The following is a 27,360-nucleotide window of genomic DNA, read 5'->3' as shown; positions in this document are numbered from 1 at the left end:
GGTTTCAAATGCTCAAGTCAGACCAGCAGCTCTTTAGAGCTTCCTGCTGCCTAAAGATCCAGATGTAGAACTCTCAGCTCCTTTTCCAGCACTGTCTGCCTGTGTGCTATTATGTTCTGCCATGATGATGATGGACTGAACCACTGAAACCAAAAGACACCCTCAATTAAATGCCTTCCTTTATAAGAGTTGATGTGATCAGACTGAGTTAGAGAACAGACTGAAGGAGCTGAAGGGGTTTGCAACCCATAGGAAAAAGAACATCAACCAACCAGACCCTCAGGGCTCCCAGGGACTAAACCACCAACCAAAGAGTACACCTGGAGGGACCCATGGCTCCAGCTGCATATGTAGCAGAGTATGATGTTGTCGGACATCAATGGGAGAAGAGGCCCGTGGTCTTGTGAAGGCTCGATGCCCCAGTATAGGGGAATGTGAGAGCCGGGAGGTGGGAGTGTGTGGGTGAGCATCCTCATAGAAGCAGGGGAAGGGAGGATAGAATAGAGTGTCTCCGGGGGAGACCTGGAAAGGGGATAACATTTAGAATGTAAATTAAGAAAATATCTAATTAAAAAAAAAAAAAGAGTTGCTGTGGTCATGGTGTCTCTTCACAATAGAATGCTAAGGCACCCATTGAGCTATCTTTATAGTCCTTAAGTAAATCCATTGTACACATTATAAATTTTATTATTTTCTTGGCTTATCAGAATCCCCTGAGGCCCTTATTTCTTGACTGTTTGGACAGTTAATATTTGACTACATCATTGGATTATTTTAATAGAGGCATATCCCATTGACTTTGAATTCTACCGCCACCTACTGCTTATGTGGGGAACTGTTTCTTGCTCTTTACTCAGGCTTTATTCCTAACTACTAAGTTTGGTTTTCTCAGCGCTAGTGAACTTTCTACGCTTTGAACTTCAAATCACTGGTGATTTAATTTCCTAATCGTTTCTGGTACTTCATTATAACAACTCAGAAGATACCTAATTTTTTTCTCTTGGCAAAAAACAAATAAAAGGAAAAAATCCTAATTTATGACTTTATAGAGCATGAAACATTTTAACTTAATGAAATAACGTTTTCATAATTTATTTTCAAGAAAACCAGAAGGGCCACAGAATCCATGGAGACTTTCTATCTTCTAGCATATACTAAATTGGACACTAAGTTCTTCCTTGGATATCTTCCATTCGGGGAGCCTTACCCTTCAAGGCTTTACTTTCATTTTTTTCTCTGTATAACTTTTCATTATTTTTCAGATTAAAAGTTTTCCATTCCACAATTTGTAGTTAATACAATGAGTCAAGTGAGGAAGGAAAGTAAACAAATCCGGTGTGGAAAACACCTCCACATTACTTCACCTCAGTCCATCAGCATCCATTGCTGGTTGTTTTCCTTTTGCAGATAAACTGGATCGCAGGAGTGAGTGATTTAGGAAGGGAAGGTTTTTAGAAAAGACAAGAACAAAATCAAGGACAAACACTGTGCAATCTGGTCAACTTCACTTTGCACACTCTGAAGTCAGCTACCTTGCTGTTCGTAGACACTGACTGGGTGGTGAGAATTTTCACTGCTAACACAGTAAAAGCAGGCCAGGACTCAAACATAATTCTTATTCTGGGATAAAGTAGAGGGATAGAAAGCAAGAAGAGGGAAATTCTATAGGTGGAACAACATTATGAACTAACCAGTACCCCGGAGCTCTTGACTCTAGCTGCATATGTATCAAAAGATGGCCTAGCCGGCCATCACTGGAAAGAGAGGCCCATTGGACTTGCAAACTTTATATGCCCCAGTACAGGGGAATGCCAGGGCCAAAAAGTGGGAGTGGGTGGGTAGGGGAGTGGGGGGGGGTATGGGGGACTTTTGGGATAGCATTGGAAATGTAAATGAGGAAAATACCTAATAAAAAATTAAAAAAAAAAAAAAAGAAGAGGGAAATTACAACAGCAAAACTCTGTCATTGCAGTGTCCGTGAGCAGTTCAGCTAGACTGTACTTAGCCGGGATACTATGAAGTCGTGACCAATATACCAAGGTCTTGATTTCAGGCTTTGCTACAGATTAACTGAACTATCTCTGAAGACACTAGAGTCCTTTCGCAGGGCGAGGATTAGTCAGTTTCTCTTTCCATCCTTTTAGAATATGCTGTTCTTGGTTAAAGTCATGGCGCTCTCAAAGAGTCTAAAGCATAGATTGTCCCATGTCTCTTCCAGACACCAAGATGCTACTTTTCGATCACAACCTCCGCTTCCATCCTACATTTGACATCTCTTCGTGACCAATTCATGAGACAACTACCAGGTAGCGCAAACGAAGAGCCCTTGAGGGACAGCACTCATGTGGAGGCTGGCAGGTCAGCGACGTCTTCTCGTCTCGCCTTTTCCGATAAGGAATATTTGAAGGGCAAGGATTGCGGCGGTAGAAGGTGAAAGAGGTTTTGGTTGGTTTTGTTTTGTTTTGTTTTGTTTTTCCATTGTAGGACCATAAAGTCATTGTTTCTGGCTGTGTTCCACCGGATCTAGCAAAGTACCAACTTCCGGTCCGGTTTCTATGTCTTCCGAGTCTCGAGTCCCTCTAATTGTGCAGGAGTTCCTGCCGGGTGCAACGCTCAGCAGCTACTTCCGCCAGAAGTCCCTGGCTGCTCGGGCTCGGATGCTGCTGCCCCGACGCCGGGTCCGTCTCCTCCGCAGCCCGCCCGTCAGACGCCGGTGGCAGCGGGGAGTGCAGGGCCTGGCGGGAAGCCTTCTCTGCGACCGAGTCCCGGCCAGTGGTGCGGAAGAGACTTGGAGAAGCGGCCAGGGCGGTGCCCGCAGGCCCTGGCGCACCCGCCCAGCCGGGGCGGGGCTCGACCTCCCGGGCCCGCCCAGCCGGGGCTCCGTCCGGGTCTGCGGATTAACCGCCGGGCACCTGCGGGACTGGGCCTCCCGCCCCTAGGCTGCGCCCAATATGGAGTTTGCGGAGCTGATTAAAACCCCACGGGTAGACAATGTGGTGCTGCACCGGCCTTTCTACACCGCCGTGGAAGGGACCCTGTGTCTGACAGGCCACCACCTGATCCTGTCTTCCCGGCAGGACAACACGGAGGAGCTCTGGCTCCTCCATTCAAATATCGACGCCATCGACAAACGGTGAGCGCCCACCACACCCAGGTCCCGGAGGAGCCTGGAACGGAACAGACGCTTTCAGGTGGTTTTTTATGGGTATCCTGGCTCAGCCAGCCAAATGAGCCTTCTGGGGCCTAGATCTATCTGCACTGGCCACCTGGCATCCCCAGGCTAAGGTCTCAGAGTCGTAGTGGTCATTTTGAACAGCATTTGGGCGTATTTTTAAATGTTCTTTGTAAAAAAAAAATTTCTTCCACCACATTTCTTGAATTATTGGTTGTTGTTAATCTGACTTCACGAAGTTATGATTCAATACAATTTAAAGCGACCCCTCCCCCACGATCTCGTTTTTAAATAGGCATGCTCAGCCCTTTGCAGCATAGGCCGGTCTTGAACTTCCAACTCTCCAGCCCCAGCCTCCCAAGTAAGTGCTGGAATTACAGTTGTGTGTGTATGGGCCGCTATGCCTGGCCATAGTATTTAACTGAGTACACTGTCATTTTTTCCATATATATGCATATGCATTTTAGTCTCTCCTTAAAACGTTTTAAAATCGGTAAGGTGCACCCCTGTAATAGCTGATGGGGAGTGCCGATGCAGGTGGATGACAAATTTTACACCCCTGCTCATTTAGGGAAGACTGAGTTTATCATATTGCATCTTACTTATTCTCTGGAATGATCACTTCCCACTGAGGGTAATCATTAGCCCTTAACATTCAGTTTTTCTTGTGAAAAGAAAGGGGCTGGCTCTAAAGGAACATAGGAACTAATTCATCTTTATTTCCCTACTCCATCACTTTAAATTTTTTATTTTTACTTATGTGTGTATGTGTGTATCTGTGTACAAGATACCATCAGCAGACTACTAGACTCCTCAGTTCATCTTTATTGCATAAATGTATTCAATGGTCTCTCATGCCTGCATGATAAAGACTGAATCCCTGGTTCTCTGTGTTCTGGTTCTCACCTACTGTCCTCACTAGTTTTCTTACCATTTTCATGATTTCATGTAATTTCTTACAGATTTGTGGGCTCTCTGGGTACCATCATCATAAAATGTAAAGATTTCCGAATCATTCAGTTGGATATTCCTGGAATGGAGGAGTGTTTAAATATAGCCAGTTCCATTGAGGTAAGTATGCTGCAGGCAAAATTCTGATAGGAAAATGGCGATATTTTGATTTTGTACAGCCCTTGATGCATAAGAATCATTTACTGTGCGAATCTTGCTACTTTCGCTCTGAAGACAGTTTGTGAACTGTTTTTCTGTTTCTGTAGATTTCCTGAAAGAACATCCTATGTGAAATTGTAAGCCAGTAAAACAAATACAGTGTAGCTGATTGTGGCCATGTTACAGTCCTTGGGCATCACAGTGAGCAAGTGTGGTCATCCTGAGTGGAGCAGCTCTGAAACCCTTCAACTCTGAGCAGTGCTCTTATACTGTGATTGTTGCAGTAGTGAGGTCCTGTTAACATGGGGCCTATGGGTGAAGCACCTCACCTCTCACAGTTAGCCTGTAGTGTCTTATAAAAGGAAGATGACATTACCTGCCTTTTATAGGTGTTTTACGATTACATTCGTGGGTTTATGTAGAATGCTTAGTATAATTATTGGCAAATGGTTGCTGTCATTGGAGGACCCTTCTATGGCAACAGCTTTATTTTGAGACTTTGTGGTAGAAATTAGCCATATCACATAAAGTTCACTGTCGTACCATTTCTTAGCTTACCATTGCACTGTGTGTCAGATGTATACTCTCAGTGTTGTGTATACAGACAAAGCAAGTGATTGTCACCAACAGTTGCCATTTGTGACTTTGGCATGTCTGCACGTATGTATTTGTTTTTGCCAGTTCACCTAAGGCGTGTCTGTTTATGCATGTATAAAAGCGTTGAGCCACACATAGAAACTTTGCTTGGATAGTTTAAGGTCTCTGATGAAGGTCTCACATTCTTTTCCTTCTTCTAACTATTTTGGTTACTCCAACTTTTAAATTGCTGCCACTAAATTATATCAATTATATCAACTGACTGTTTAAAGTAATTTCTAGGCAATTATAGAGTCAAGCTGATTTTATTTTCTTTCTGTGTAACTGACTTACTGGGCTTTATGTAAAAAAAAAATAGTGGGTTTAGCTCTTAAAAGGAGAGAGAAAGCCTTAAATCTATAATTAGAATTTTGTTTGGCTTTCAACAAGAAGTAGAGGATCAAGTAATATGTTGTCGAGGAAATGACACACAAACCTTTCTGCTTTTGCCAAGTTCTACTGGAAGAAATGAGCATGTAAGTTGAATAGTCTGCCATATGTAGTTGTCACTTGGAAGTATGCTCTTGACTTGGCTGTACTCCCCAACATGAATGAGAAAGCAAACTGAGATAATGTTCCACTGTTTGGACAGAGGGATGCCTAGGGCTCACTTTGGTTGGGCATAACTAGTGTAGCATAGAGATAGTAGGACGCCTCGCCAGATCCCTTTAGGAAGGAGGAAGTGAGTGTGGATGAAGCTTTCACATGTGTGTATCTTGTTAGAGCTAGTTTTATTGTGTGCATTGACTGTTGTTGGCCTATTAGATGCCTTATCTCCATGGACACTCCTAATAAGCCTGAAAAGTTTCTTCCATTGAACAGGGGAAGCTATGTGACTTAACCACTATGTAGCTGGGATCTGGAGCTTGAGGCTTCTGGCCAGAATTGAGCATTCCTTTATATAATAAAGGAATAATTGATAAGGGGACATAGCTTTTGAATAGTTTGCAGTGTTTAGTTAATTACTAGATTTTTAGCTGAGACTTTACTAACTAATCCAGACCTCCTTGTTCCCCAGCACCCAGAAATTCTTGGACATTTTATTGAGCTTCGTTAAATTGTACCAGGAAGCATTATTTCACTAGGCACAGACTGTCCTGGTGCCTGTTTCATTCAGGCAGCACTTGTTGAGTGTAGGTGTTTGTGTCAGTGTCTTGTTAGATGATGAAGTATGAATGCTGGAGTCAGACGAGCTGCATGGAGAGACACGTATTGGGCTCCATCATCACCAGACCCTGTGTGCCTACTGCTACTTTGTTAGATTTGTAGAATCTTTTTCTTTCTGTTCTCTAGGCATTGTCCACTCTGGACTCGGTCACCCTGATGTACCCTTTCTTCTACCGACCCATGTTTGAAGTGATTGAAGATGGCTGGCATTCTTTCCTTCCTGAGCAAGAATTTGAGTTCTACTCTTCTGCTGTGAGTCAACATTTGACATTGTGGGTGATAAGAACTGACACAACCCTTTATTTTACTTGTGAAAATCCTCTCTTCCCTTTGAAGATGAGTGAGGTGGAGTTGGGTTATTCGTGCCTCAAGTTAAGAGTGTGCACTGGCTGTTGGTTCAGCTCCTTTTGTTCTGAGCTGGTTATTTTGTCCGTGTGTTAGTATAATGTCTGCAGCTGGCAATGCTTTTCCTTCTAGTAGATTAACATAGTCTAGGTGTTTTAATTTTTTTTTTAAATTATATTTATAAATATTGTTTTAAAAAATAAAAATAATGGTCTGGGGAGATGGCTCAGCGGTTAAGAGCACTAGCTGTTCTTCCAGAGGTCTGAGTTCAATTCCCAGCAACCACATGGTGGCTCACAACCATCTGTAATGGGATCTGATGCCTTTTTCTGGTGTGTCTGAAGATAGGATCAATGTACTCACATACATGAAATAAATAAATCTTTTTTTTTTTTTTTTTTTGGTTTTTCGAGACAGGGTTTTTCTGTGTAGCTCTGGCTGTCCTGGAACTCACTCTGTAGACCAGGCTGGCCTCAAACTCAGAAATCCACCTGCCTCTGCCTCCCAGGTGCTGGGATTAAAGGCATGCGCCACCACGCCCAGCAAATAAATCTTAAAAGAATAAATAAAAATAAAGCACTGATTTGCTTAAAGCTCACCTTGGCGACTGTGCATTAATTAATAGGTATCTCCTGACTAACGACTTAATATATAATAGATTTGGGCACTGTGTGCCTAAGATAGTGCTGGGGAACTCCTCACCTGGCTTGTGCACTGCTCTGGGTTAACGCCTGGCCTGGTCTCTGAGGCCACCTGCAGGAACCAGGTTTTCCTTCCTGACTGTTTGGCTTCTTTTTCTTACTTTTATAAATGGTCACTTGGAAATCAAGAAGTAGAGGTTAGGGATCCATGGCATTTGAAGAATGAAGATGCCCGTGGTAGCAGAGGGAAGAAGGAAGTTTTATGGTATGATAAATACCATTGAAAATGGTGAAAATGTAGTTTAGTCTAGAGCTTGTTTGAGAGATGTGTATTAAAGACAAAAAGTTGGCAGGAATCAAACTGCATGTTATGAAAAGCATGGGGTAAGGGGGAACCATAGGCTCCTGAAGGATGTGTCTAAAATAAGAAGGGAGCCAGGGTTTGAATTTCCTGGGAAGCGGGAAGAACAGTCTGTAAGAAGCATCCTTCAAGTGTGGGGAAGCAGCAGTTTGGCTGTGCTCATAGCTTACTGCTCCCCCTGGGCTAGGAAGCAGTGAGCGTGTGCGCTTCACAGGGTCAGGAATCGAGGCGAGTTTATTCCTATGCGGTATTTCTGGCACATGACCAGCAAGTGGTAAAGAGTTGTTAAGTGAATAAAAGAATGTAAGACTTTATGGTATTTATAGAATGGGACATAAGATCTTGTGTCTATCATTAGAAAACCTTTGAGAAGGACGGGTTGTCTTGATCTGTAGATTTTGGAAAGCTGGGTAATTTTTGTTGTTGTTTGTTTGTTTTGAGCTTCTTTTGTTTGCCAACCACAAAATTCTATAATCATAGTATTATCTACTTCTGCTTATCAGTTATGTCTCTTCGCCCCATGCAATGTGATATTAAAAGAACAGAATATTTAGAATATCTATAAAGACATCTCATTAGTCTCATTCAGTGGCTTTGTTAGAGATCAGCATACTGTGGCATTGGTCGTTCAGAGCAGCTCACACTCTGACAGAAGCCCTTGTTCCTCTAGGAGGAAAAGCTAGGAAGGAGCCTGAGGCGATCAGTGATGCAGGAGGGCAGTGAGGAACCCTGGGCAGGAGCAGGCCTGAGAAAGGAACCTTGACATTGTGTGCAACCCAGGTCTCTGGCTGTGAACAGAGTGAGCATGGAGCTGAGCCACCATGCAGCACAGGCTGTGGACTTCATTAAGCTACCAAGGTCTAAAAGCATGCTAAAAACCTCTGCACCAAATGTGTCTGCTTTCACAAGGGCTGTGATGCAACCAAAACTATAGAGTAAGAAATGTCACCCATTCTCCTGAGGACAGAGTCAAGAGGCACTCAGCCTGAGATGGCCCAGATGTTTGAAGGATTCTAAAGCAGTAGTTAAAACTGCCTAAGGAAATATGAGAAAGTGAGCACAAAGTGGGAACAGTACAGAAATCAGGTGGGGCTGGAGACATGGCTCAGTGGTTAAAGAGAGCTTGCTGCTTTCCAGAGGACCTGAGCTGGGCTCTAGCATCCTCATGGGGCAGCTTGCAACTACCAATAACTCCAGCTCTAGTGAATCCCATGGCCTCTTCATGCCTCCACGGGCACATGTGCACATGCTACAGCAGGCACACATGCACACACATACACCGAGTCAACAAAGTAAGTAAAAACTTTTGCAAAATGTTTGAAAATAGAAGAAAGCAATTAAAATTTGTATGAATTTGATCTTGTAAATTAAAGTTTCTGTTTCACATTTTACCCTAATTTTCTATTAACTTAAGCCAGGGTTGATATGTAGGATCAGCTTGAATTTTTAGGCACATATTAAAGTTTGCACATGTAATATGGGTTTTTAGCTGTAAAGTGCAGTTTTACATTTTACATGCAGTTTTCATTTCTGCTGTTTGATGGTTTCCTGTCACATGCTTCCATAATGCAGGAGCTGACTTAGAAACGACCTCATGACACATAAGGGCTTTCCAGGAGTGTCTCCTTGTCATAAGGAAAGAACTGTCTTTAACTGTCTTAAACCTTTGCCAGGCTGTCTTGTGGAGAGCTTAGGCTGTGCTGTCTGTGTCATAGTTTAAGCTTCAAATGATGGTTAAGCGTCACATACAATAGGTGTGTTTGGCTGGCACAAGCAAGCAGTTTCTAGGGACACTGATCACTAGGCATTCCAGAGCTATTGAAGCTGGTGTGAAGAGTGGAATTTTTTTCCTCTACAGGACTTGAGTGTGGGCTAGATATCCAAATTCCCTGTTGAATGGCTTCCCTGGAAATCATTTCCAAAACTTTTAAATCTTAGATGCTCTATGACACTGAAACGGTGGCTAAGTTTTGAAGTGCTATGTGTTTTTCAGACCAGTGAATGGAGACTGAGCTATATCAATAAGGACTTTTCTATCTGTCCTTCCTACCCACCAACTGTCATTGTGCCCAAGTCCGTCGATGACGAAGCACTTCGGAAGGTAGCAGCCTTCCGACATGGGGGGCGCTTCCCAGTCCTGAGCTATTACCATAAAAAGAATGGCATGGTGAGTATGAGGGCTGCCACTCTGCTGGCGGGTGGTCTCCTGTGGGCTGGATCCTTGAAAATGATCTCTTGTCTGTGTGGCTTTCCTCTGAAGTCAGGCCAGATTGTTCCTACTAGTGCATCCTTCATGTAAACTGCAGGGCCCCAGGAGTGGGAGCTTTCCCAAAGATGCTCTAAATTCTTTCTTACTGCTCAGCTTTAGAAAGGTTAGATTCATCTTCAGAGCATAGTGTGAAGGAAACTGCAATAGAAAATCTGGGATCCGGTAGGCCGTTCATAGTCTGATGGAGTGACACCACTGCTCCAATGTGGAGCCTCAGCATGTTTATTATGGACAGGACAGGGGAGGGCCCAGCTAGGTGAGAGGTAAGCTAGCAGGCTCTGCACTTGTTAGTTTTGCATATGCTGTCAACATTTATGCTCAGAGGAAGGGTGTGCCATTTCTCTGACCTGACCTTGGGCAAGATTTTGTCTATTTCCCATGAGTCTGTGGCATTGGTCTTTGTGACATGGCCTGCTCATATCAGCAAGACACTTCACTCAGGGCTTCCTAAGTTCCTCACAGGAGATACAGCAGTCTAGAGCTTGCCCCACGTAAGCTTTCCAAATTACTTTCTGCTTTTTCCCCTCCCTTCCCCTTCCTCTCTCCCCCTCTTTCTCCCCTCTTCCCCCCGAGTCCCACCCCCCCTTGGTTTTGAGACAGGGTTTCTATGTTTAGTCCTGGCAGGCCTGGACTTTTCTGTAGACCAGGCTGGCCTCAAACTAATAAAGATCCACCTGCCTCTGCCTCTGGAGTGCAGGGATTAAAGGTGTGCGCCACCATGTCTGACACTTTGTCCTCTCTTGATTTGCTTCTTATTCTGCAGCCCATATTAAATTAGACAGTTACAACTCTCTTCCATTGTCCTTCCCCCTGGGAATATGACAGAGGGATCAATGTGACAGAGTTAAAATTGTGCTCTTTAGTCAGCAGGCCACCTGTCCTGCCAGCAGTGGCATTGCTCCTCAGTTTTTAATCACAGTGTTTAACAACTGAGACCAAATGTAGTTTTGTGCCCTCTGGTGGCATCAATATAAAATCATTGCTGTTTATTCTGAGCCAAACAGTAGTATCTGCCCTGGGTGACAGGCTTCATCAGCTCCTGCAGTCCCAAATAAAGGAAGGCACAGGTAATGCATGTAACGGCTGCACTGGGGAACACCTCAGGTGGGTGGGTGCAACAAAGCTAGAAAGCTGTGTGGGTTTCAGATGTCACTGCTTTAGATTTAGGGCGTACAGAGATTGGCAAAGCCTAATGGTGTATCCTGCAAGGTTTTCCTCTTAGTCACCAGGCTATTGGAACAGATCCAGAGATGGGCAACTGCTGTGGAGAAACAAGTTAATGGAGGAAGGATGTGCACTGGTTCACAGATTCGATGTTTTAGTCCCCGTCCTGCTGCCTCCACTCCTTTGGGCTTGTGGTGAGGTAGAACACCATGATGGAGGGAGTGTGGGGAGAAAGAGGCTCCTGACCTCAGCAGAGAGACAGGAAGAAGAGGCCGGGGGGGCAGGGCTATCCCCTAATCACATCCCTAAATACCTGTTTACTCCAGCCAGGCCCCACCTCCTAACATTTCCTCTGCCTCCCAAAAACTTAACCACAAACTGGCCGCAGGCGGGGTTGAACTGTTTGCGAGTGGTGAGAACATGTGATGAAGGTTTTCCTGAGACGTCTCCAGTCCATTCCCTGGAAAGAGACTGGTCTAACAGGCACTGAATTCTTGAGAAAAGCTTAGAAAGCAAACCTTTCAAATGCATAGATGGTCGTCTTCAGACAGGCAGTCTCAGAATAGAAAAAAGGCCGGCAGAGGGCAGTAGAGGGTAAGTAATAGACAGGCAGCCCCAGAACATTGACGATGACTCCCCAGAAAAGGATGCATGTTGTTCACTTTGTTTCTCTTCATAATTCTTGCCTTCTAACCCTATGTGTATGGAGGCGAAGTTTGCTCTTTCCTCCAAGATTATGTTAGTCTCTTAGATAAAGTGATAAAGATATAAAGAGGGGACAGAACTTATGGATTTTATCCTGTGTTTAAGTGTTGGGCATGAGACTAAGGTCCAGAAAGTGGAATTATCAAAGAGAAGGGTGTGGACTTCTGGGCTGGGGCAGTGAAGGCACTGGGCAGTCAGTTGGTTGGGGTAGAGAGGAATGTATATGCAGTCAGCCGGGTTGGTTGGTTACACAAATGAAGCCTCCCTGGTCCAGGAATATCATTGTATAAAAGTTCAAGGCTTATCTTTGTTTTTATAGTATTAGCTGTTGCTAATACATGTAGAGTTTTGTGTATGGTACACTCATCAGAATCCATGACAACGTGCCACAGATTGTTTTTGAGAGACTCCTGATGCAGCTCCTTCTCAGGAACTTCAACTGGCTGCTACTGAATTGTTACCATGTGTGCTTCCAGGTGATTATGCGAAGTGGTCAGCCCCTGACCGGCACAAACGGGAGGAGGTGCAAGGAAGACGAGAAGCTGATAAATGCCACCCTCAGGGCAGGAAAGCGTGGCTACCTTATTGACACCAGATCCCTAAATGTGGCCCAGCAAGCTAGAGCCAAAGGAGGTGGCTTTGAACAGGAGGCTCATTATCCCCAGTGGAGGCGGATTCACAAGTCCATTGAGAGGTAACAGTCAGGGAGATGGAGCTCCCTGTAGACTGATTGCAGAGGGTGATCCCTGGCTGTTCAGAAATCACAGCCACTCCACGGAACTGAGGGTCTGCAATAGGCTGGACAACTTATTGGGGGTTCTCTGCTCCATCTGCTTTACCCAGGTTTAGTGGACAAAAACGTATGTCTGTCAGTGCATACAGCTCTCACCTCATAGGGAGAAAAAGTGAGTTTATTCTTGAGCCAAATACAGTGGCCTTGGCCCAGAAACACAGATTTGGGTTCCTCCAAATGACATGTTCCAGTGTGGAAGTGACTTCATGAAGTTTTCATAGTCGTAGGATAAAAGGCATGAAGTAAGGCATTTTCCAGGTACATTGGTGAGAACATCAGGTGGGTGGGTTACCGCCAGCTAGCAGCTCTCAGGTGCTGTCTGGCAGCATTTTTAGCTTTTATGCTAGTGGTTTGCTAAGTTAATGGATTCCAAAGGTTTACCAGTGGTGGAAAGGTTAGGTCAAACAAGATGGGCAGAGTGGATGGCGCCTAAAGGACAAGAATTAACCAAACATAACTTGACTGGGAATATGCAACATTCCAACTCCACAATCACACTGTTCAAATCAGTCAGTCTTGACTCTTTCACATAGGTGTGGCTACTTTCTGCAAACTTGCATTCATACCATTGTGTATGATGTACTGTTTAGATTCAGCTGTAGGTTGTGAAACGTTAAAGCAACATATCCATCATCTTACCTGCTTGTCTTTGGCAAGAGTATTTGTGTCTTCTTTGTCAGCAGTTTTCAAGTGGCCCTGTAACTGCTGTGTGTTCTGTAGAGCCAGCCTCTCAGGTCCATGGCTTACAGCATCCTAAGAGAACAAAGCAAGGGGACACATATCAGTATATAAAAGCCAGAAGAGAAAAAAAAGAGGGCTCCTAATTCAGTCTATCATGCTGTGGCAGTATTGGGACTTTTGGAAAGTCATGAGACAAGCCAGAGCTCCATAGACTTAGCTGTCGGCTTGATAAGTCCTTTCCTGGGAGAGGATGGCTGGACTGCCTCCATTCTTGGCATGGCGGAGTGTGTGTCCAGGCCCAGGTGAGTTTTAGGATTGTCCTTTTTCTCCTTCTGGCACTGCCATTACACTTTTGTAAAGGATTATATACAGTCTGTAGATTGATTGGGTAGAAGCGTACCCTATTTTCCCAGCCCATGAACATGAGATCTCTTTCCATTGATTTGTGTCCACATTAAGTTTCTTGAGCATTTTATAACTTTTAGTGTACAGATCTTTTTACAGTCTTGAGTAATTCACTCCCAAGTACGCTCTTCTTTTTGTTGAGTTTTCTATTTCTTTTTACATAGTTCACTGCTAGGATGTAGCAATATGCCTGACTGGGACTAGGGAGACAGCTCAATCAGTTAAAGCTTACAGCATGAAGCCCAAGCTCAGCTTTCCATTACTCACGTAAAAGGCCAGGTGTGGCAGTGTGTACCTATAGTCCCAGTGCTGGGGTGGGAGAGACTGGAGGATCCAAGAAGCCCATTGGCCAGCCAGGGTAGCTGAATCAGCGAGCTCCAGGGTTAGTGTCTCAAAAACTGTGCTGAAGAACAATCAAATCAGACACCTAACGTCAACCTTTGGCTTCTATCCATATACTTGTAAATACCTGCCTCTACAGTCTCTTCTCTGTCTGTCTGTCTGTCTGTCTCTATCTCTTCCTCTCTCTGTCTCTCCCTCTCTCTGTCTCTCTCTCTCTGTCTCTCTCTCTGTCTCTCTCTGTCTCTCTGTCTCTCTCTATCTTTCTCTCTGTCTCTCTCTCTCTCTTTTTTTTCTCTCTCTCTCTCTCTCGCACACACACACACAGAGCCCTTGACCTCCTGACTAATATATGTTGGTTTTAATCTGAAATTTTTTCTAACAGATTTTTTTACTGGAGTCTTTAGAATTTTCCATTTATAAGATACTTTTGTTTGTAGAGGGACAATTTCACTCCTACTTTTGATGTACTTGTTTATTTCTTTCTGTTGCCCATTGCTCTGGCTGGTACCATGATGAAAACATGCATTCTTGTGTTGTTACTGATCTCCAAGGAGACCCCGTGGACTACCCCATGGAGTATGATGTTGTCAGTCTTGTGTGGCCTTACTGTGTTCATGTGCATTTTTCCATAGGTAACTAACCAGTTAGTGTCAGGAAAGGAGCTTCCCTGTGTCTGTTGAGATCCTTGTGTTTTCTGTCCCATACATTGTCACATGTGTTAACAATTTCAGTTCTGTCCTTGTGTATGAAAGTTGTGGTCCTGGGTGATGTTGCTTTGAATGTGCTGTTGAGCTCTGTTTGGTAGTGTTTTGGAGTTTTTTATATCCGTGTTCACCATGGGAACTGGAACTGGCCAGTGATCTTGTCGGGTTTTTTTTTTTTTTTTTTTTTTTTGATAACAGGGTTTCTCTGTATAGCCCTGGCTGTCCTGGAACTCACTTTGTAGACCAGGCTGGCCTCGAACTCAGAAATCTGCCTGCCTCTGCCTCCCAAGTGCTGGGATTAAAGGCCTGCGCCACCACGCCCAGCTTGTGATCTTGTCTTATTTGTCCTTGTCTGGCTTTGATACTAGAGTTGGGCTAATAGGTAGATTCATGGCACTCTCTCCAGGCTTTCAGAAGACAGGCAGGACTGACATTTAGTTCTTCACGTGTTCCATGGCCTGGGAACCCTTCAGGACCTCGGCTTTTCTTTGATTGCAGATTCCTGGTTTTGGTTACTGACTCTGGTTATTGTTGTTGTTGTTGTTAACTTGTACTGTTCATGTTTTTGCTTTTGTTTCTTCATGATTCGGTCTTGGCAGTTCTGTTTCCCCATTTTCTCATTTTTTTAGGGTATTCAGTTTGTGGTATATGATTGCTCATAGAAGTCCACAATCCTTTTTTCTTTCTCCGTTTGAGGCAGGATGTCACTGTATGACCCTGGCAGACTTGGAACTCACTATGTAGACCAGACTAGCCTCAGACTCACAGAGATCTGCCTGCCCTCATTATTCAGTTTGCCTACCTGGATTAAATAAAGGCCCGCCCCTATGCCACTCCTCTGCGCCTTCCACTCCTGTGCTATCAGCTGCAGTGTCTCCTCCTGCGATGCTCATTAGATTACTTGAATTTGCTCTCTTTTTAAATTATTTAATTTAGCTAATGAGTTTTCAATTTTAGTCAACTCACTTTTTGGTGTGTGTGTATGTGTGGCAACTGAAGACAAGGCTTGGGTATATTAAGCAAATGAGCTCCACCCAAGCCTTCATTGAATTGTGTAAGATAAGCAAAAAAAATCTCATGTTGAATAAGCACAGATGATGAGCCTTACTAGATAGCAGTCTTTTTAAATTCAGCCCTGAGCTCTTACCGTGTGTCAGCTGTTGCCAGACTAGCAGAACAGATTTGCTACATCTAATTACATCTTCCTACATAGAGGGTTTAGAGGTTCATCTCTCCTGGTTCCTCCTTGTGTTTCCTCCACCTGCTTGCTTCTTAAAGGAGGGATTTACAAGTTCTTCAGGGAGTAGCAGGTGGGGGTGGGGGCAAAGGGGTCTTGGAGCTAAAATGAATAGGATCTGTGCTGGTCCTGGCTGTCACTGCTGAGACCTAGATGTGTAATCTAGATCATTTAGCAGCTGTAGCATCAGATGTAAGTTTACCCAAGTCTTGGGATCAGATGGTCACAGGGCAAGGCCCCGGCCTCTGCCTTCCCAGGTAACCCAGCATCGTGGACTGGGCCTCATCTGTTCATTCAGCAGGAAGAGTTTGTTGTGAGATATTGAAGCATCTTTGCAGTAGTGCTAAAAGTCATTTTCAATCCTTAGTCCTCAGTTTGCTACATAGCACTGTAAGTGTTCTGAATTGCTTTGCCACTGAATGCACGGAAGATGGGTTTGGATTTGTTTTCTGTATCATTCTGCTTTATCTGTCTTTCTTCCTGTAATGTTCTCTTTCTTGTTTTAAAAGATACCATGTTCTTCAGGAGAGCCTAATCAAACTCGTGGAAGCATGTAATGAACAAACCCACAACATGGACCGGTGGCTCGGCAAGTTGGAGGCCTCCAATTGGCTGACACACATCAAGGAGATTCTGACCACCGCCTGCCTGGCGGCCCAGTGCATTGACAGGTAGCGTGTGCTTGGCCTCCCTGGTTATAAGTTTGATGGGAACAGCTTGCTCAGCCACTAAAGCAGTGAAGGCAATTATCCCTGCTATGACAGGGGCTGTCTGTGATTTTGTAAAGGGCTAGAAGGTCAGTTGAAGGGTCCTGTGAGATTTGTTGGTGCAAAACTTGCTATATGAAGTTTGGAATTTATTTTAGTCTCATGTTTTCCTCAAGAGAATTCTCATCTGTCCAGTATCTCATTTAGACTCCGTATCCTACTGATGGTACAGGAAATGTCCATTATTATGGAGTTTCCCATCTGTACTTTGGGTTTTCCTCTCAGGGAAGGTGCATCAGTGTTGATTCATGGGACAGAAGGAACTGATTCCACACTGCAGGTGACTTCTCTGGCCCAGATCATCCTGGAACCAAGAAGCAGGACCATCCGAGGCTTTGAGGCCCTGATAGAGAGGGAGTGGCTGCAGGTGAGAGCGCTGCTGGGAAGGCACGGGAGGGATGCCAGGCATTGGAATTGAAGTCTCACTTGTGGTGCTAATACTATGCATGACAGCTTGATCATTGAAAAATTTTAAGTTGTGTGTTTAATTTTCTGTGAGTCAGATAATCTACCTTCACCCAAATAAGAATTTAGACTTTTCATTAGCTTCCAGTTTCTCAATCTCCCATGCTGTTTGTTGAACTGGGCCTGCATACACATAAGCAGTCGACCCACCACGGAGCCGCAGCCCTGCCCCAGCATCTCTCTGTTTAGATGGCTCACACTTGTGCAGGTTGAGCATCCCCAGTGTGAAAATCCCCAGTGCTCCACAATGCTGACTCCTGAGGTCTGTGATTACAGCAGTGGGAACTCGGGTGTGGAGTCAGGCTGCTCAGAACCACCCTCAGGCTGGGGATACAGCGTGTGCTGTGAGGCTTAGGTTCCTTCCCCAAAATATCTCATGTTGCACACACACTTGTCAGACCATGAAAAACCCTGGAGCCAGAGTACTTCTGGTCCCAGTCAGACAAGGGATCTTCAACTTGTGTTTGTCACCAATGTGGGAAATAGAAAGACTGTTAGACATAGAAAGCTTTCCATGAGCTGAGTCTTGATACAGATAAGCAAGCAGGAGGGACGGTGGGACTGTGACCTGAGATTGGACTTCCACACAGTCTGCCTCTTGTCCATCCTGCTCCAGCCTACACTTCCTTTAAGATCCAGTTAAAGGTCATCACTTGCATGATGCATTTGAGAACGGAGCCTCCTTAAACACATGAGGTTGATTCATTCCCTCATGTCCTGTCGTTGTCATTAGAAACTCTTATCCTGTTCTTGTGTTTCTCCCTAGGACACACCACTGCCTTGTTAATGTAATGCTATAAAATGACTGTTAGCAGGCCAGGCGTGGTGGCGCACGCCTTTAATCCCAGCACTCGGGAGGCAGAGACAGGCGGATTTCTGAGTTCAAGGCCAGCCTGGTCTACAGCGTGAGTTCCAGGACAGCCAGGGCTACACAGAGAAACCCTGTCTCGAAAAAAAAAAAAAAAAAAAGACTGTTAACAGACACACCTTGAGCAGTAGCTGAAATCAAGTCTAAGGATTTTATAAATCTGTCATTACTTAAGCTTCACCTTGCATTTACTGTCTGAAGGACATTTTCAGTCTCCAAGTTCATCTCCTCACTGCACAACTTTGCCAAGGGTGTGGAAATCATCATTTTCCTTAGTTGCAGAAATTAGTCATTTTAACCCAACAGCTCACCCAGGCAGGAGCTACCTTGCCTTTGTGGTATTCCAGGAAGTAGAAGTGCCCTGGGATTGTTTGAACTGGTGTTCTCGGGTGTGCCACGATGGGATCATTTCTGTCTTTTCCGCTAGGCTGGTCACCCATTCCAACAGCGCTGTGCACAGTCAGCCTATTGCAGCAGCAAGCAGAAGTGGGAGGCCCCCGTGTTTCTTCTCTTCCTGGACTGCGTGTGGCAGATCCTCCGGCAGTTCCCTTGCTCCTTCGAGTTTAATGAGCATTTTCTCATCATGCTCTTTGAGCATGCTTATGCCTCACAGTTCGGGACATTCCTGGGCAACAATGAAAGTGAAAGGTGAGTGAGCTCACACACGGTCACTTCCCAAAAGAAATTGGGATTTGGATGTGTGTGAATGCTGGGCTGGAGAGATGGCTCAGCAGTTAAGAGCACTGGCTGCTCTTCCAAAGTCCTGAGTTCAATTCCCAGCACAACCATCTGTAATGGTATCTGATGCCCTCTTCTGGTGTGTCTGAAGACTGCTACAGTGTACTGATACCTTAAATAAATCTTGCCGGACAGCGGTGGCTCACGCCTTTAATCCCAGAACTCAGGAGGCAGAGGCAGGCAGATTTCTGAGTTTGAGGCCAGCCTGGTCTACAGAGTGAGTTCCAGGACAGCCAGGGCTATACAGAGAAACCCTGTCTTGAAAAAACCAAAAAAAAAAAAAAAAAAAAAAAAAAAAAAAAAAAAAAAAAGAAGGAGGAGGAGGAAGAAGAGGAGAAGAAGAAAATGAAGGAGATGAAGGAGGAGGAGGAAGAATCTGCAGTAAGCACAAATTAAATTATGCAAAGTACATACACCTTATGTGCCAAGCATGCACTCAGTAAGAGGGAACCCTAGGCTTTCTGCTGCTGGATTAAAATTAGTTGATACACAGCTTAAAATCTTGGAACAGATTAGACAGCCATTTTCATGTTAGTGTCTTGCTGTACGATCAGTTTCATATATTTGGGAGACAAGTTATGATATAACCAAGTATGCCCTCCTTCCTCCTCCATAGTTTAGGAGAATAAGATGCAGAGAAATTAAGTAACTGTCCAGAGATAACCGCTAAGCCATCAAAAGTGTGGCCTGGGGCTGGAGGTGGCTCGGCCGTGAGGAGCTCATACAGCCCTCGAAGAGGACCCAGACTGTGCTCCTAGCACTCTGATTGGGTAGCTCACAGTGCCCTCTCAGGACAATCGCATCCCTGCGACAACAGATGTATACTCTAAAGTGGCTCCTGGTTTACCTGGGGATTGTCCCCAGGCCCTGAGTGACAGCCACTGCCACTTACAGAAGGTTTGGGAGCTTCACAGAAGTTGCTTTTGACAGATATTTTTCATCCTTAATCATTTTGTTTCTCTACTGAGAGTCTTATTTTATGTCACAGGGGGAGTTAGTACAAGACCTGTTAGGATGAGCACTTACGGGTAGTTCTTAGCCACTAATGACTCTGATGGTGATTTTCTTTTTTGAGCAGATGTAAGTTGAAGCTACAACAGAAAACAATGTCTTTGTGGTCATGGGTCAATCGGCCCGGCGAGCTGAGTAAGTTCACCAATCCACTCTTTGAAGCCAACAACCTGGTCATCTGGCCTTCTGTGGCGCCACAGAGTCTTCAGCTGTGGGAAGGTAACTCCCCACTGTGTGCAGAGATTCACATACTGCAAGCTGTGCCCTGAGCTGGCCTGGGGTCACATGCCACAGTAGTTGGTTTTTGAAGATGGTCAGCTGGTAACCCACAGACCTGTGTATGGGTGTTAGTGGTTTCTCAGTGTGGCATGACCGCTGACTGCCAGGAGTTGGTAGACAGCTGGGACATGAACGGATTTTAAGTTCTTCTATCTGTTTCATTTCTAAGCATCATTACAATTAAATGGGTGTTAAATGGTGTCACACAGTCATTCCAGTAGGATGTATAAATAAGCACAAAACACCAGTGGGCGCTACGGGAACCACTGTTCATATGGAGTAGCAATTCATGATGCATTCCTAACCGTAGTCTAAAACAGGGTCTTACATGTGAGTTTTCACATGAAGCTAATCTCCTTAAAGAGCAAAGCTTGTTTTGTTTTGTTTTTTTTTTTAAAAAAAGAACATATATCACATAGTGTATATCAGGTGTTCTTTCCAATGGCACAGTAGATGTTCCATTAACTTAGTAATCACTTTGAAGACAGTGAGTGCATCTTCATGCTTGTTTACAGGAAGTACCATACACACAAAGAGGCTGTTGTTTAGGAAGTTCTCCTAGGTTTTCGTTTGTGTCTGTTGACAACTCGTAACTTGTGGTGCTCTTGGGATAGCTCATGTATAGAAGGTGATTTGCCCATCAGGTGGTGCTTTCTCTGGACTGCCTCTTGTTCCTCTTGGCATGTCTGCTGAGTGCATCTTCCTCCTCAGGCTGGGTGCCTCCCTCCTTAGAGTGCAGGGAAGCTAAATGCCTCCATCAGTGTCATCAGTGTCTAGGTTCCCTGAGCAGCCCCTGTGATTTAAATCTGTGATGGGGCAGAACCTCTCTGCTTACTCTCTGGATTGTTGTAGAATAAGTAATTTCCTAAACGAGAGATTGCTGCTTTGCTTCCTTTGTAAAGGTCTTGGGGCTGGTGAAGTAGCTCAGTGACAATCTGAGTTCTGTCCCCAGGACTCATGTGGTGGAAGTAGAGAACCTACTGGCTCTTGCAGCTTGTCCTCTGACTTCACACACACACACACACACACACGAATATACACACACACACACACGAATATACACACACACATGCATACATCATCTGAATAAAATGTAATAAAAACTTTCATTTTCCGAGGCAGTTTACTTAAAAACCACTGTCATACTTAATCACTGAAATGAGAGGCCAGCTGTTGGAGACAAATGCCCTGTCTAGAGTGGGGCTCCAGAGATGAAGTGGTGGAGGAAACACAACTGCCATGTGCTTACATCCTAGGAGGCGTTCATAGTGACTTCTGATCCAAGAGTAGTAGACAGTGTAGTTGTGGAATAAAAACAACAACACAAGCCAGCTTTCTCTAAGCATTTAGCCTCGGTATCTATGAAGTTCACATGCACAGCCAGAACCAGGTGTGGACTGGATATTTCAAAAAGTTTGTCCTGGCCGGGCAGTGGTGGCGCACACCTTTAATCCAGCATTTGGGAGGCAGAGGCAGGCAGATTTCTGAGTTCGAGGCCAGCCTGGTCTACAGAGTGAGTTCCAGGACAGCCAGAACTACACAGAGAAACTCTGTCTTGGAAAAAAAAAAAAGTTTGTCCTGTGGCAGGTTAGTTTCTAGTTCACATTTTCTAAGCCGCACAGTACTATAAGTATTTACAGTGTCCACACTGAATAGGACAGATATCTTGAGATGCTTGTGTGCATAGGTTAAAAACAAACACTGTCATTTGATGTAAAGGATTCAGCATCCAAGAATGTAATGCCCAGGAGCCATTCTGGAGTCAGTGACCTGAGATGACAAGCACCCGTTCAGTCCACAGTGAGCCAGTGGTGGTTGTCTGAGGAGAGGAGCAGTTCCCTGTGGAGCTGGACAGTGACTGATGGTGTAGAGTGATGTGAGTTATTGATGTTGAGGTGTAAGTAACAGCCTGTGCCTCTGATGCCGCGGCCACCATCACTCTCACAGTGAGAACGGTTTCACTCAGGCAGGCAATCTCCCAGACCAAATAGAAGTCTGCAGTTGTAAAATGGGTGACTTTGGTTATGAAAATGAAGACTTCGTGGCACTCTTAAGTTACCGGCTTATTTTCATGAGCATATTACAACGGTGTTTCTGGTTATAACCAGTAAACACCTCCATGACAACTGCAGTTCTTTGCTACTGTGTGGCTTCTTTCAGTAACTGAAGAGTCTGTGTAGTTTAGAGTATTGTGAGGCACAGGGTAAGCCATGTGTGGTGGTGCATGTCTGGAATCCTAGCTGCTTGGAGGCTGAGATAGGTGGATCACAAGTTTCAGGCTAGCTTGGGCCATTTAGTGAGACCTGTTTCTCAAAATCAGGAAGAGCTGTCGTTCCATAGTAGAGCATTTTTCTGTTAAGTGTAAGGTCCTGGGCTCAATCTGTAATGCTGCAAAACAAAAGTTTAGACAAATATAACATGAGTTGTGGGAAACTGTACAGTGCGTGGAGTTACCAGGAACACAGTGCTTCTCTGAACATCCTACTCCTGTTTTTCATTCCCGGATTCTACAGGAATCTTCTTACGCTGGAGCAGATCCTCCAAGTATCTGGATGAAGCATATGAGGAAATGGTTAACATCATTGAATATAACAAGGAGTTACAAGCCAAGGTCAATGTCCTGAGAAGGCAGTTGGCTGAATTGGAAACAGAGGATGGGCTATGAGAGAGTCCTTGAAAGATCGCCTACCTGTCCTGAGGACCTGTCTAGTCCTGAGTCGTCTCTCCCTCTGTTTGCCCTTCAATTCATGTTCACAGTAGCCTTGAACTTGGCTGTAGGTGCGGAATCCCTGTAATGTAATGGCCTTCTAAGCACTGCAAGGTGGCAGTCACTCACAGATATGGCCTGTTAGGCCCTCCACTTAATGAGCAGGTGGTGCTGTCACCTCACTACATATATGACACCTATGCCCTATGCTGTTCCCCATCTCTAGTTTCTCACCAGTGGTCCAGACTAGTTAAGAATCCATCTACAACATGGGCCAGGCTTATTTGCATTCGAGTATAGAGGTGTTTCTTTTTTTAATGGAAATAATTGGGAAGCCACAATTGTATGTTTAACATGTCATCCTGCCCCTATCCTCCACTCCCAGTTATAAAAAGACCATTCTTTTTTAAAACAGTTTTGGACTAACAAAGCCTGTTTTGTCAAGGAGGAAAATCGGAATAGTTATTTGTGATAAATCTGTGTCAAGGGCAACAGGTGTGGTCCTCTGATAACTTCATTAAGGAAAGATAAATTTGCAAGTTGACACTAAAAAGTGTGTGCCCTAGATAACTGAAGTAGAATTCCTTACTGGTAGCCATGCTTCTATTGAATAGGCTTTTCAGGTTTCTGACCATTCATACAAAATGTGTTTTGAGCAATGGGTGTGAATGAAGCCATCACTTGACTGGCATTCACTTTTCAGAACTGCACAGCACGGACAGCACCCGTGAGCCCGAGGTCTGCGCTCTTACTGCACTGGTTGGTATTTACGTCCATGTGACTTATTTCACTTTTAAATATTTTAAGAGATGACTTGTACCACAGCTAGACTTTGATGTCAGAGTGAGCCATTTGCAAATCTGTCCTGTGTTAGGCAAACAGGATTGCGCTGGAGTGGGGAGCTAGGAAAGTGGCACAGCTGCTTGAGACCGTGCTGTGTCAGCAGCAGGGCTGCAGTGGCTGCAGTGGTGCAGTCAGCTCTGGGTGCTGCACCCTTGCATGCCTGTGGGTTGGTGCTTTCCAGCTGCTTGCTGTTGCAAATGCTGTCATTTCTAGAAAAGCATACTTGCAGAGTAATTTTTAAAACCATGTCAACTTCATCTATATATAATAATTTTCCTGGCCCCTCTTTGAATTGTGTATCAAGGCAAAAATAGAACCTCTGTGGGTGGCACCCCTCTAATCCCAGCACTTGGAAGGCTGAGGCAGGAGGATTTAAGTTTGAGGCCATTCTGAGCTATGATATATAGTAGGTTCCTGGCAGCCTACCTACAGAGTGAGGCTAACACAGAGTGTGTGGGCCCTGCTGAAGCACTGGAAGGTGACCACTGTTTTCCATCTCCAGTTGCCCTGCCTCCTCTTCCTTCCTCTTTCCTTTGACCTGTGGCAGAAGGCCAGGCACCAGTCAGCAGTCCCGAATCTGCTCGTGGGTTTGCCCACTGGTACTTCTAAGCTCAGCTCTACTCTTGACCTATTATTTGGCTCGTTGAGGAGTGAAGCACATGCAAGGCTGTCTTTCTGAAGGCCTAGTTTATGTGAATTTCAAAGAAGAAATTGCCTGGATTCCTTGGGGCTGCTCAGTCACCAGCCCCATCTATCACTCTGCCACTGCCCAGGTTTGTTTCTCTCTCTCTCTCTCTCTCTCTCTCTCTCTCTCTCTCTCTCTCTCTCTCTCTCTCTCTCTTTCTCTCTCTCTCTCTCCCTCCTTCCCTCCCTCCCTCCCTCCTTTTTTTTTTTCTGAGCCATGTGTGAAGTCCTCAACTTCTCAGCTGATCCATAAGAAAAACCATCTAGAGATTTTTTTTTCCTTTGTAGTTCTTAAAAAGTGATTCCCACTGCAATGGACCAGTCTTAAGGCTTCTGTGCACAGAGATGTGGGAAAATTATTATGTTTGGTCAGGGAGAGCTCTGTTGCACCCTCGTTGTGCTTGTCTTCTTGATGAACACTCGCTGTGCATTCCTGAGTCATAACTCCTGTATTCCAGAACCTTTGCCGTTTTCTGTCTCCCATGAAAACAGCAGTCATCAGTGTTTTTGACAAGCTTGCATTTAGTATTGATTTATAAATAGAGATTATCTAAATATCAGCTTTTAAAAGCAAACTTTTTTTGTTGTTCCACTTTCCAAGGGTCATTTAATAAAGCAAACACTACAGTTTACTAAACTCAAGAAGTCGGTTAAACACGGGTGCGTTAACACTGAGTTGGGGTTTTATGGTGTAACATTGTCTCTAGCCTTCCTTTGGATGCAAAGAATAAATGCAGCAGCTACACTCAGGAAACTGGGTCAGTGTGTTGCTGAGTTGTCTGAATGACCATGGCTCTAAAACCTTTGGTGAAGGACATGGAGGCACAATTCATGAGCAAGTGAAGCCATGTAGGAGTTAGGAATCATGTGACCCCTCGGGTCCCCTCGTACCCACGGTCTCTGCTTACATCTGAGGGGGATTTCACAGTGCAGGCCACAGACTCTGTGGGAAGGTCTCAGAGGCTGTGGCCCTCCTTTATCAGCAGTGCAAAGATGCTTGAGTTTAAGTCTGTAATTTTTTGAAAATCAGAAAACCAGAGTTACTTGATCATTTAAGAAACTGGAAACTTCTTTGTTGGCAAGACCTTACAGTGACATCAGTAATTTTTTTTTATTTTATGCAATGAAGAGAAAAGCAGAAATAATAAATCCAAATGGTCTTAACACACATTTATTTTAAGGAAAGGTTAGAATGTCAAAAGACAAAAGTTGAGTGTAATTTTTTCACCAAATATGGGAAGATGGTAGCAGATAGTCACCTGAAAATTCTAAATACAGGGTCTAAAGCTCTCTGAATTTGAGACCTGGCACAGTTGGGTCTTACTGCTGCATATCATTTTTGAAAAATGAGATTTAGTGGGAGTTTACCCTTTGATTTGGTCAGGATTTGGTAATGAAGTCACAGGAAAGATTTGACCAGAATTTAATCTCCCAGTGTGAAAACTGGGGCAGAGCCTTTGTCCACATCTCAATCCTTAGAGTGGCCACTGGGAAGGGTCTGGTTTGGGGTGGAGCCATTGTCACTGGTAGGCTTGCTTATGGGACTTCACATGAAGCTTAAAGCCTGTCTGCACAGATGCTAGTGACAACTGTGTGAGGGCAGGGATCACTCTAGTCCCCACCCCTACCTGATTCTGGAAGCTTTGACCTTCACCAACAGATGATGCCATTGGGCACATCTGGTACAGATTATAGTAGCGGTTCTCACTGTGTCTCAAGATGGCTTCCTTGCAGTGTTGGCCTGAAGACAGCACTCACTCCAGAGCTGGAACACCCATCATCTCAACAGAGTGTGTGACGAGACTGGTTTCTTCATTTGTATTTATTGGCAGATGGTACAGAGTGTAAAATGTCCTTTCTACTGTAAGTTTCCAAACCTTTATTCTAATAAATTTGGTTCTGCTCTCACTGTGTCTCATAATCTACTGTTCATAGCAGCTGCTTCCTTTGCACAGCCATCCCAGAGGAAACCTGAGATTATAGGACTAGGTTGTAAACCTCTGAACTCGTCTGACTCTTAAGATGAACAGCCTTGCAGAAGTGCAAAGTTTGCACGTAGTGAGCAGTTGGAGCTCCCTGTAGGTGCCAATTACCCTCATGGAGCCGATGTTGATAACCTTTCTCTCTAGCCTCTTGCAGGTCAAGGGTTGGCCGTGACTTGTGATGAGGTGGCATTGTGCAGCACTGCCCGTGCTGTTGTGTTAAGACATTGGGTCCACTTTAAACTGCAAGGCTTGGGGAAGGTGAGATATTCCCACAAGCAAACCTAGAACCTGTTGCTTAGTCCTTAGAGATTTGTACGGTTACATTAAAAATCATTGTACTTGCACAACTTAATTTAGAAAAAGAATGTGTATTTCTTCAATAGCCGAGCATAAGGATTGCACCCTGTATCTGAATGTGGCTCTTTGGATGGAAGTGCACTATCATTTGTGTCTTAAACAATGAAGTTGCACGGTATGGCAAAACGTGCGTGAAATGTATGCTTTGCTGAAACTTGAGAATGCTTGCAGAACACTTTTTGTATTGTATGTCTCTCTGTGCACATTTGTGTGCACACATATACTCTTAGGGAAAAGTCTAAGCGTTTGGAAGTCTGCACAACGTTTTACTTCTGTCTGTAAGGTTCAGTTAGGAATGAGTTAGTTTATGTCATGTAACTGGAGCCAGTTCCCCTGAGTTGGTTTGTCACTTGGTATATGACATTGAGAAATAGCCTCTTGAGTATGGTACTGTTTGCTGCATAGTATTCTTGTGTTGTGATCTCCCTCTGCCTCAGAGGACTGTCACATAGATGCTGGTGTTAAATTTCTTGATAGTAATAATAAAATTAGTATTCAAATGTTGCCGTATGGAATCTGGTTTTTACCATCTCTGAAAGATTTGTGAGGGCTTTTAGTTCTGTTTCAGTTGAAATTGCTGTACTTGTATCATTGTTACTATTACTGCTTTATATGGCTGTTTTGCCTGCATGTGTGTCTGTACTATATGCATATAGTTTCCAAGGAGGCCAGAGAGAACATGAGAGCCCCTGGGACTTGAGGTGCAAACAGTTATGAGCTGCCATGTGGATGCTGGGGCTTGAACCCGGGTATCTGGAAGAGTAACCAGTGCTTGGTTAGTGCTGATCCATTACTTCGTATTCTTTTTACAATTTAAGATGGGTGAAACAGTGCAGTGATGTCTTCTGTGCCGTTCTTCTGTAGTGAATAAGAACATTCTTGCATTTGCTACCAGTGCTGTGTGTGTGTTATTACTACTGTTAT

At 44.4% G+C, this 27,360-nt stretch overlaps 1 protein-coding gene across 3 annotated transcripts; it reads left to right on the top strand.

The window, feature by feature from the left end:
* Window positions 1-2,563: 2,563 nt before the first annotated feature.
* On the top strand, window positions 2,564-26,940 carry Mtmr9 (myotubularin related protein 9). 3 transcript variants are annotated; one of them, XM_011245001.3, is made up of 10 exons: window positions 2,564-3,133; window positions 4,135-4,243; window positions 6,212-6,337; window positions 9,426-9,599; window positions 12,047-12,264; window positions 16,242-16,403; window positions 16,725-16,866; window positions 18,260-18,480; window positions 19,649-19,716; window positions 22,374-26,940. In XM_011245001.3, the coding sequence occupies exons 1-10, from the start codon at window positions 2,952-2,954 to the stop codon at window positions 22,523-22,525; spliced, it is 1,554 nt and encodes a 517-aa protein (XP_011243303.1). In that variant the 5' UTR covers window positions 2,564-2,951; the 3' UTR covers window positions 22,526-26,940. The 3 variants fall into 3 exon arrangements, with proteins under 3 accessions (XP_011243303.1, NP_808262.1, XP_030103566.1); NM_177594.1 differs by having other exon boundaries at window positions 2,638-3,133; window positions 19,649-19,800; window positions 22,374-22,981; XM_030247706.1 differs by lacking the exon at window positions 2,564-3,133 and adding an exon at window positions 3,467-3,533 and having other exon boundaries at window positions 19,649-19,800.
* The last annotated feature ends 420 nt before the right edge of the window (window positions 26,941-27,360 follow it).

The sequence above is a fragment of the Mus musculus genome, chromosome 14 (genome assembly GCF_000001635.26).
Source record: "Mus musculus strain C57BL/6J chromosome 14, GRCm38.p6 C57BL/6J".
NCBI classification, from domain to species: Eukaryota; Metazoa; Chordata; class Mammalia; order Rodentia; family Muridae; genus Mus; species Mus musculus.
The sequence above is the reverse complement of the archived record's forward strand: the minus strand, read 5'-3'. Positions and strand labels throughout refer to the sequence as shown.